This window comes from Myotis brandtii, unplaced genomic scaffold (assembly GCF_000412655.1).
Source record: "Myotis brandtii unplaced genomic scaffold, ASM41265v1 scaffold120, whole genome shotgun sequence".
Classification (NCBI taxonomy): domain Eukaryota; kingdom Metazoa; phylum Chordata; class Mammalia; order Chiroptera; family Vespertilionidae; genus Myotis; species Myotis brandtii.
In genome coordinates, this window is record NW_005354174.1 from 6,006,123 (window position 1) to 6,017,347 (window position 11,225).

Sequence of the window (11,225 nt, forward strand, 5' to 3'; positions counted from 1 at the left end):
GGAGAAGACAGTATCGCCCCTGGAAACGGCAATTACCTTAATGAACTTGCTTCACCCGCAGGATCGATGCCTTGTGTGGGGATTAATTAAGGCCTCAGCGGCTGCGTTTGAGTGAGACGGGGAATGAGAGGCCGTGGGCAGCGGCGCCTGGCCAAACACCAGTCCTGGGTTTAATGGGAATGTTCCACCTCATGGCTTTATTTATACCTGGTCCCCACTTCGGATCTTTTGTGCAAGCGGGCAGGATATGAATTAGAAATGAATGTGTAAATGAAACATTGGATCGAAATGGGACAAGTCACACTGGCAGGGAAAGCAGTGTAGTAGGATGTGATGAAAGCCCCAGCCTGTGTTTCAACTGCTCCTTGCTGCCGTCCTGGCCGGCGATCAGCCACAGAAGGGGGGCGGCTGTGTTCTGACCGACGCCCTCCTTGACCAGACCCGAGCCAGGCTCTGCTGAGCCCTCGTCTCGATTCCACTGTGTAAAGACTTGAACAGACACTGACATCGTTCCTAACAGCTCAGGGCCGCACCCGTAGGATGACCCTAGACCCCCTTCAGTGCCCACCTGAGGAAACCCCTGAAAATGGGGCCTGTCTCCCGGTCCGCGGGAGGGGAGGAGCTCACTTTGATGAGTGCCAGTTAGCAAACCCAGATGGGTTTCACGTGGACCAGCCCTCCTCACAGCTTTTTGCAATCTTCCTCTTCTGGGACTCACAGAGCCCCCCGCCCTCCCTCCCTGCTCCCTGTCCTCCCTGGGCCGGCCCCTGCGGGCTGGGAGAGGACAGCGGGGCTCTGGGAGGTGGAAGTGTGTGAGTCACGGCCCTCCGCGGGGCCCTCCATGTCTGTTAAGCCCCGCTTCCTCATGTTCTCTGCAACGACAACCCAGCATCGGAAATCAGACACTTGTGGCTGTGCGGCTTGACTGCTGTGTTAGCACTTGGATGCCTGGCAGGCCAGCGCTCTAGAAATAAGCCCTCCTATTTTTAACACCCTTGCCTAGTCGATGGTCTCTGGTTTCTGCCAGAGAAAACCCCAGGGCCCCGAGATGCACGCTGGAATTCAGAACGGTACGTCTCGTTGGTAAACAGGACCCCTCTCCCCACCTGTCCCCACGTGCGTCCCAGAGACCCCTTTCCCTTCTCCTCCAGGGTCCCTGCGGCCCCTGAGCTGCAGTCAGGGATCCTCGAGTTTTCTACGCAAGACACAGGAAAAAGCAAGTTTTCAAAGAACTTTTATTTCAAACCACAGTCAGAAAATACCCAGTTAAAGATGCTTCTCCGGCCTCAGAGAAGATGAGGTCGGGTTCAGCTCACCAAACACAGTGCGTCTTGTCGCCAAGGACCGAGGGGCTGGCTGCTTGCCCTGGAGGACACCCCGAGCTGGTAATGAGCACAGGGCGTCCCTGATAAGGCTCACAGGACAACGTGAGCCAGCCTATCAGACAGCTGGCGCCGTGGGGACGACTATGAGCTCCAGCGGGAGGTCGGGCCTTTGCAGACACCTGTGCACCTGCTGTACCCCCCTTCTTCCCACCGAGGGCAGGTCTGGATCGTGTCCACTTGCCGGATTCCCCAGGCGCCTGTCGCAGCCCAGAGAGGCGCCAGGGGAGGGGAAGCCGCTGCCGCAGTGTGGGTCAGGTGGGAACAGGAGAGATGTGATGCTCCCGCCTCCTTTCTAGAATGTTCTGGGCTGGGCTTCCTGGGGGGAAAGCCCTGAGAGTCGCTGGGACCCCAGGAGGGCTAGTGCTCGGGCTCCGAGTCCATGCAGGACTCCCAGGGGTTCTGGGGCATGCGAGGCAGGGAGAAGAGCAGCAGGGCCAGGCCGCCCAGGAAGAGGAGGACGAAGGCGGAGCAGGCGCAGGCGAAGGACCAGGAGTAATAGTACTCGATCCAGACCGTGTCCTCACTGTCGATCATGCGCTTCACCGACTGCCGCAGGACCTCCACCGAGACGAAGATGCAGAGACCTGAGGGCAGAGCGGGGACGCTCAGGGCCCCACCCGGCCTGTGCCCACCGTCGGCTGGGGCTTCCGCAGGGACAAGGGGGAGACCTGGCCCTGGGGGAGACTGTCTCGAGACTGGAGGTGCACGTGGGGACCTGCAAAGTGACCCGTCTGCCTGCCTGCCGCACGACTCGCTCAACCTCAGGGTAACTGCGTTTCTTTCCTTCTTGTGTTAGTATTTGTTTGGATTAATTTAAAATGTGTTAGTGACGGGCATTGCTCTCAGCGCTTGTGGATTAAATGGACAAATTGCCAACATCTCCCCAGACCCACCGAGGGTTGGTGAGTCCTGACCGAGTCTGCTCCTGTGTGGAACCCCGGGAATTTCTCCAGACTTACATCTCAAGGCTGGAGGGAGGATGGGGTGGCAGCAGCCCTCACCCCGGACATCGCCCCCCACCAGCCCGGGCTCACAGGCAAGTGCCCCCCCTCTACCTGCAAAGGCGTAGAACATGGAGGCCGGCCTCAGCAGGTAGTCCCGCTTCTTGGTGAAGGACAGGAGCACGCAGATGGTTCCCATGATGATGAAGACGAGGCTGAAGATGGCGATGGCGGCGGCCGAGATGCTGTACTCTGCAACACACACAGGGGCCGACGGCACCTCAGCTGTGGCCTCGTCCCGGCCTCGGGTCACCGCTGGCTGTGCCGCCAACCAGGTGAGTGACACCACCACGGGTTATGATTCCCATTGCACATGTGGGAAGACTGAGGCCCCGAGAGAAGAAATCACTCACGCTAACACACACACACACTCACACACCCCACACACTCAGTGGGAAGACTGAGGCCCCGAGAGAAGAAATCACTCACTCAAGTCACACACGAGTAGAGACTCAATTCTAACTCCCGGGTTGCACGAAACTGCAACCCCTCCCCCAACCTCCCCACCGGGCAGAGGACTGGGAAGGGGCAGGAGGCAGGTGGCTGGAGACCTTTCTGGAGCAGAAACTTCCTGAGTGACAGGCAGAAAGCAGCAGGCACTCAGCGGAGGGCAGTCTGTCCTGGACTGACAGCAGCCTCTGGAAGGTGGCTTGTTACAGAGCACAGGCATGTGTGTGTGTGTGTGTGTGTGTGTGTGTGTGTGGTGTAAGCTTTGCGTGGTGTGTGTGTGTGTGACAGGTGTAAGCTTTGCATGGTGTGTGTGTGTGACAGGTGTAAGATTTGCATGGTGTGTGTGTGTATGTGTGTGAGACAGGTGTAAGATTTGCATGGTGTGTGTATGTGTGTGTGTGACAGGTGTAAGATTTGCCAGAGTGTGTGTGTTAGTGTTGCACTGGCATATAAGGATCTACCAGAGTGAGTGTGTGCGCACGTGTGTGTGCATGTGTGTGTATGCCCACACCGTGTGCCGCCGTTCATACACGTGCAGGTGTGGGTCTGTACCCATGACAGAGGGGTGCATGCGAGCTCCATGGCTCCTAGAAGACCCCAGGGCACATGTGCTCGGGGCTCCTGGACTCTGATGTGTCTCCCCACGACCCCCTGCCCTCCTGATTCTTGGGGGTGATCGATGGCGTGGGAGGGAATCAGTTCCCCGCAGGCTCTGACCCGCCAGCCGGAAACCTGTCCCAGGGATGGTGAGCGCTTGTTCCATTGCCGGCTCCTGTCACAGGCACCGCGCCTTCACCGCCTCCGCCAGCCCCATGGACGGAGGCTGGGACACACCGAGGGTGGCAGGGCCCTTCTCACCAGGCGTGGGGAAGTCGGGCTTTTGCGCCAGATGATTTCCTGCCTCAGCGGTGTGACCGCAGTCACTTCTCCCTGCCCTCCCGGCTTGACGCCCTGGGCTCACCTTTCTGAGTGGTGAATTCAAAGATCTCTGAGCTCTCGCCTGGGTTGAAATGCCGGAAGTAGGAACAGTTTTTCTCTGCAAAGGAGGAGACAACCTGTGAGGTGAGGGAAAAGGGCCCGTAGCGGAGGCAGAGGCTGGGCTGAGAGAGGGTGGTGTGATCCCACCAGGGTGGGCGGAAGGAACCTCTGTGCTGGTGTCTTCTCCCCAAACCCTCACCCTGGGCTGAGACAAATACCTTCTCTGACCCTAAGACCAAAATGTCACCAGGTTAAGGGGGTTGCATAAGAGGCTGGGAGATCCTCGGGGTGCCAAGGCTGATTGAGTCAAAGGTACAGACAGCACTGTGGGGACTGAGCCCATTAGGCAGATGGGGTAACTGAGGCCCAGGACTCAAGTCATTTGTCAGGGGGGACAGGATACATGGTCAACAAAAGGCTGCACAGTGGTTCGTCCGATTATATCTGCCAGGGACCTTGGGCAATGTCTGGAGACATTTTTGCTGTTACAACTGGGCAGGGCTGCTAGTGGCATCTGGCGGGTAGAGGCCGGGATGCTGTTACACATCCCCATGCACAGAACAGCCTCTTGCATCATAGAATTCTCCAGCCCCAGAGTGCCAGTAGCGCTGAGGCATAATTTCTCTTCCGTTTTTCCTTTTCATCTCTCCTGTAACTAGACATACTATCAAATGAAAGGATAGTCCTATTGCATATTGAATACAGGTTAATATTATTTACTCTTGATTTAGGAAGTCGATGATTGGGTTATTTTATACTATCTTGTTTCTTTAAGAAAACTAAATCAAGTTGCTTTTTATTTGTGTGAGGCCCTTTATTGATTGCTTTTTCTTTATTGATTGTTTAGAGCCTCTGGTTTTGCATTCATTACATCTATTGCTGCCTCCTGCACATGCCCCGACCAGGGCCGGGGATTGAGCCTGCAACCAAGGAACATGCCCTTGACCAGAAATGACCCTGGGACCCTTCAGTCTGTGGGCAGAAGCTTTATCATTGAGCCAAACAGGCCAGGCTGTCTCTGCATTTTCACAAGGCCACTGACGGAGATGTGCCCGAGGTGCTGCCTTCATGTGGGTGCAGGCTTCCTTCTATCTGGCCCAAATCCTCTCATTGCCCCCGAAGCCTGTGGCCTCCCACTCCTCCCTCCTCCCCCACCTCAGGGTCACCGCTGCTCCCACGGTGGAGGAAGGAAATGGCCCCTGGAGACCAAGCCTGGCATAGTGAGCAGCAGTGAATGTTCCGAGAGGTAAACCGCCCTCTCTTTGAGCTTCTATATTTAAATCGCTTTCCTTTTTATCTGAGTTACCTGGGGTGTCTGACACCGGTAAGTGGTGATGTCAGAGTCGAGCTGCTCTTTTCTCTCTCACAGCTTCCAGGGCTGTTTTAGAACATAATGCAGCCCTCTTATACTTGTTAGATTGTTCGCTATAGATTGTCTCCAGTCACTGCTTCAAAATGGCTGTGCTGTGTCCTAAGTTACCACAGGCCTCTCTCTCGACAAAGGAACATTTCTGTTTCATTCTATAAGGGCCAATTTCAGTCGTCATTGAAAACCCTCTGAAAAGAATTGATTGAATTCAAGTGTATTTCACAGTCAGCTGCTTCTGTGACTACTCGCCATCCTCCAGTTAAAGGCGTTTGGAGCAGGGAGAGGGCGGGGCCGGGGGAGGGGGCATGGGATGAAGGCCCAGCTATGGGCGGTTCTGGGGTGCTGAGGCTACTCTCGCGCAGGGCGTGTTCGGGTTGTCAACCCCAGGAGATAGACACCAGGACCCATTCTGGACAAACGGCTGCTGCCACTAGGCACTTGCTCAAAAGCTTTCTTAGCTCAGACACGGGGGGAGCAGCATGTCTGGGAAGCCAGCCTGTGGATTCTGGGGGTTGGGGGGACTTTCCCCTCAGTGGCCCAGGCGCGGTGTTCCTGTCCCTCCCCTCCCCAATTATATGCTCTCACACATGGCGAGGGGCACCCAGTGGGCAGGGCTCCCACTGAGGGCATCTGGAAGTCTCAGCTTCTCTCTAACGTGGCTGAACTTAGGGCTTGAGGACAGACAGGCCAACCCTGTCCCCTCTCTTGGACTTAGCATGTGAGGAAGGCCTGGGAGGGGCATCCGCTCGGGGCCCCATGGCTGCCCACTGGAGACCAACCGCAGGCTCCTCTGTGGGCCCTGATGGCCCCAGCACGGGTGGGGTATGTCAGACCCAGTGCTCAGTCTGGACACTTCCGGCAGCAACAAGATGCTCAGTTAGGACCAATCAAGCCAGGCCTCTGCCACTGTTGCTCAAGACTTGCCCAGCATCCTGCCATGGTCATTGTGTGAATTCGGTCAAATGACTCAACTTCTCTGTGCCTCGTTTTCCTTATCTGTAAGATGGGATGATGATAATAGTATGGACCCCATAGAGGATTTTGTGAGAATTAGATGAGTTAATATATATGCCATCCCACTGCCTCTGGCCTTCATGGTTTTAGGGGGAAAAGTAGCTGCTTTTCTTAGTTAGAATTTCTTGTATGTGATGACTCAATTGTTGCTCTCACAAGAGTCTGTCTTTATTTTTCGACTTATCTACCTTTTGATTATGATGTGTCCAGATTTTGATCTATCCTACTTGGAATTCATTAAGCTTCATGGGTTTCTAGATTAATGTTTTCCATCAGATTTGGAAAAATGTTGACCATTATTTTTCATATGGACTCCCTGCTCCTCTCTCCTTCTTCTGGGAGTACCATTAGGTGTATATTGATACATTTCATTCTGTCCCACAGGCTCTGTTCATTTTTCTTCATTATTTCTCCTGTCTGTTTCTCAGACTAGCTAATCTCAGTTGACCTATCTTTAATGTCATGGATTTGTTCCTCTACCTGCTCAGCTCTGCTATTAAACTCCTCTGGTGAATTTTTTCATTTCAGTTATTGTACTTCTCAACTCTAGAATTTCTATTAGACCCTTTTAAAATAATTTTTATCTTTATTCTCTACTTCATGAGACATCATTCTTACCTTAGCACACGAGGAAGGCCAGTGGTTTCTTCTAATTCCTTGAATATATCTAAAACAAGTGACTTAAAGTCTTGGTCTAGTAAGTCCAGTATCTGGGCTTCCTTAAGAATCTATTATTGACATTACTATTGTATAGGCCATGCATTTTTAGTTCTTTGCATGTCTTGAAATTTTTTAAAATTTAAATTTAAAACTGGAAAATTTAAACAATATAATGTAGCAACTCTAGAAATCAGATTCTAACCTTACCCAAGGATTGTTCCTGTTGCTGTTTATTATTGTTGTTTATTCAGTGACTTTCTGAATTAATTTTGTAAAGTCTATATTCTTTGTCATGTGTGGCCACTGAAACCTCTGCTCAGTTAGTTTGGTGGTCAGCTCACGGAGATTTCCTAAAATTACTGGAACGAATACATCTCCCAGTATTTACTGAGGGGCTCTGTGCTTGGCGGAGTGTGAAGCACTCCACTAAGCAGTGTACATTTCCAGAGTTCTGAAAAAGTTTATTCTGATCATTTTTGCCAATGTTCACATTGTTTTTATGGAGAGGAGGACTTTTGGAGGTTCTTACTCTGTCATTTTTTTTTCTGATGTCATCCAAAGTTAATATGTAAAACACTTAAGACAATGTCTGGCAGGTAGTCCTCTATTTGTGTTTGCAGTTCTTATTATTACTGTTATTAATAATACATAAGGACATTGTATGCCCTAGCCGGTTTGGCTCAGTGGATAGAGCGTGGGCCTGAGGACCGAAGGGTCCTGGGTTTGATTCTGGTCAAGGGCACGTACCTCGGTTGCAGGCTCCTCCTCGGCTTGGGCCCTGGTTGGGGCGTGTGCAGGTGGCAACCAACCGATGTGTTTCTCTCACATCGATATTTCTCTCTGTCTTTCCCTCTCTCTTCTACTCTCTCTAAAAAATCAATGAAAAAATATCCTTCTTGGGTGAGATAAAAAAAGGAACATGTATGAACTCTGTCCATCTTTACAGAAAAGAGTGGTCCTGTAATGCACAGGCGGGGGAGGAGGGGTGGTGAGGAAGAGGAAGGAAAAGATGTTCACGTGCAGAGAAAGGAGAGAGAGGAAGTCAGGAACACCCAGCAGCAGCCTGTTGGGAGTAAGGCTGTGCTCACAAGTATGATTCACTCAGGATCAGAGTGAGAAGGCACTGAGATAGACTGATCAGGTTCAAGGCCAAGCCGTGCCTGCTGGTCCCCAGTGGCTGGCTCAGCCACCTGCTGCCAGCCTGTCTCCCTTGTATAGACTCAGCTCACCGCCCTGCTCCTCTGCTCTGCGAACTCACCAGACTTTAAAAGGCAGATGCCTCCCAGCACAGGTGGGCAGGACCATCCCAGTGCGTTTCTGGAGAAGCTGCCCTGCCCTGCCCTGCCCTGCCCTGCCCAGGGGAGTTGGCTGGATGATGCATCTGTTTACGGGCGTGCTCAGCAGTGGCCGAGGGGCATGGGCATCTGGGCGATGTGATACCCGTGAAGCACATGCTCATGCCATTTAAAGCCCTCGGCCCGGGGACTCGGTGTTTCCGAGACAGCTGGGTATTTATGAATCTTCCGAGTGTCCAGTGGGAATGAGCAAGGCGGGAGCCAGCGGGCAGGGAAGGAAGAAGAAAGAGGGGAGAGGGAGGAACAAGGTTTGGGCTCCTCTGTCCTCCCCCACACATACTGCAAGGTTTTGGGGGACTTGGCATTGGCTCCCTTGAAGGGGCGGTTTCAGTGAACACCCAGTCCGATAACAGAATAATTCTGAACGCCAAGTGGGATGCCGCCCTCAGCCTGGTCCACCGCCGCCTTGGAGTGACATTTGTCAGCACTGGAAGGGACTCTGCGTTGCTGAGCCCAAGCACCAGGGGAGGAAGCAGAGGCTGTGATGGGCTTTGTCCCCCCCCCCCAAATGCCATGTTGGGGGTCACGGGTAATGTGTGATTAGAGCGGGCTCTTTCCTGAGCTTGTACTCTATTTACTAGGGTCGCAGAGGGCTGTACGACTGCAGGGAGGCTAGTCATCCCGGCCCCGGGGGTTCTATACAGGGAGCTCCCCTCGCTGTGGTGCACAGCCTCATGCAATTCAGACCCCCTCTCCCAGGCACAGGGGGCTGTACTGAGCCACTTTTCCGGAAGGAACAAAGAAGGACAGGAGGCGGGGATGGGGACAGTGTGGGTACGTTACCCCCAGGCAGGGTGATGGGTCCGCAGCTCTTGTCCTTGCTGCCGCTCACGATGATACTCTTGGTGCAAATCCGCCAGAGGCCGAAGTGGGCTGCCTCGCAGACGGCGCTGTGGTGCTCCACCTGGGGGCTCAGCACGGCCCAGTGGTCGGTCACCACGGCCACCGTGGCCAGCACGATGCCCACCAGGATGCAGAAGAGCGTCAGGCGGACCTTCAGCGTTCTGGTCTGGGACATGGTGGTCGCGAAGGAGTGGGTGCTCTGGGCAGGGTCGGGTGGCCGTGTCTCCCCAGGCAGGTGGCGGCCGGGCTGGGGTGGTGGCGGCAATTATGGTGCAGAGGGGCGAGGCTAAGTTTAGTGTGCTGGCCGGGCCAGAGGGGGCTGGCCTTGGGGCTGAGGGCCACTTGACAGGGCTGAGCAGCTGCCCACACGTGACAGGGGCCTGAGGGAGGCTTCTATTAATGCACATGCACAGGCGCGTCACCGTCACCGAGGATGACTTCGTCTCAGGTTTCAGGGCTTTCTTGCCCTCTTGGAGCCAGAAATACCCCAGGGAGGGGTGGGGGGGAGGCGCTAGCTGGTGACTGGAGACCTGTCGGAGCACCTGCTCGGGATGCCTGACGTGAGCGAGGACGAGGGACACTGTGCAGCTGAAGGTCACTGCTGGGCAAGGACTGAGACCCTATGGCTCAGGGGGCTCAACCTTCCGTCCTCACACTGGGCAGCTCTGTTACCGGAGTGGGGCGAGTGGGTCCTCGTCCTGGAAGTCTGGGGGACCCAGGGTCACGCCTAGAGACAGCGTGGGGATCCCCTGCCCGGGCTTCCGGATCCCACGACCCAGGCAAGAGCTTTAGCCCTAAGCCCCACGACATCCCCAAACTACAGGGAGCGAAAGTGGCTCCTGGGCCAGCGGAGACCCGACACTGCCCAGCGTGGGAACATTGTTTTCTATTCAATTCTCCCATCCTCCCAGCTGGGTCCAGAAGAAAAACAAAAAACAACCGTCTGGGGCAAGTCTGTAACACCTTTCCGATCCTCACATGTCGAAGAAAGGCCCTCAGAGGATAGAGCATCGGCTGTTTTTGTTGTAATGGTTTAGTATGACCTCTAGGAATGGCAGGGGATACAGGTTTTCCAGTTATGTTTATATTCACAAAACAACTCTATGTAAGTCAAAAAGAACAGAAGTAAGCTGATTTACAGGTGACTACTAAGAGGCTAATGGTGGGTGGATAGAGCAGAAAACTTGTGAAAGTTTGGGGCCAGCTTCTGAGAGGCCTGCCTGCCCACATCCCCCCCAAACCCCCGCTAGCCGGTCTCCAGGCCCCAACACACCTCCTGGGGTCTGTCTCCTCTTCCTCAGGTCACCAGGTGGCTCGCTCTGGGTGTAGCTGAGGCTGATGCACGGCCAGGAGTAGACCCCTGAGCTGGGCAGGGCTTTGAGCTGCGAGATCCTGGCCTCAGGGTGACCGTGCTTAACGGAAAGATGGTCTGTGTGCGGAGAAACACGCGGGGCCCGGCCTTGGGCTCACAGACCACTGATCACAGTGACGGTTGTAACAAGAGCGGGTCCTCCGTGAGAGCTTACCATATCCCAGGCGCTCTGCTGAGCTAATTTTCACACCTTCCCTCGGTGAGGGGGCAGGTCTGTGCCCAGCAGGGTCCTGAGTCCGCCAACCCAACCAACAAATGCATTAAAGAGATGGATGGTTCTTCCTTTCCAAGTAGTCTGTGTGTAAACCTAGCACGAGGCTGGCAGCACCAGGGACTGCGGGCAAGTCTATTCTTCCCGTTCAATAAAGGTCCTTTAAACAGAACCTCCCACTGCCAGGCTGCCTGCTCGCCCCCCCTCCCCCCAAACCCTCCGCTCCAGGGCCTTGTTGGGCCAAGAAGGGTGCCCCATGGATGCCGGCATTTGCTGGGAGCTGGGGCTGGACACTGTCAGCATCCTCCAACATCAAGCATGTCGAACTCGCGGCCCGCGGGCTGCATACAGCCCACAACGAGTATTTTTGCGGCCCAGCCAATATAGCGGTGTGAGCAGTTATTTACAATTATGAAAGGAAATGTCTCCTGTCAGATCCAGAATTACTGACGTTCACCTTGGGTCAGTTTTGAAAGTAATCACTGCAAACAAGATTTTCCCCGAAGTAGGAAAGATAGTAGCAGAGAAGAGATGCCAAGTGTCAGGAAGAAAACATTAATTTTATCATTGCTCTTGTTCTTTTTTTT

At 54.1% G+C, this 11,225-nt stretch overlaps 1 protein-coding gene across 1 annotated transcript; it reads right to left on the reverse strand.

Annotated features, from left to right (window-relative positions):
* Positions 1 to 1,221: 1,221 nt before the first annotated feature.
* Positions 1,222 to 9,347, reverse strand: CACNG1 (calcium channel, voltage-dependent, gamma subunit 1). The gene is made up of 4 exons (XM_005858686.2): positions 8,996 to 9,347; positions 3,798 to 3,872; positions 2,441 to 2,578; positions 1,222 to 1,969 (listed from the first exon to the last, which is right to left on the reverse strand). Exons 1-4 carry the CDS (start codon positions 9,228 to 9,230, stop codon positions 1,743 to 1,745), a joined length of 675 nt encoding a protein of 224 aa, XP_005858748.1. The 5' UTR covers positions 9,231 to 9,347; the 3' UTR covers positions 1,222 to 1,742.
* Positions 9,348 to 11,225: the final 1,878 nt, after the last annotated feature.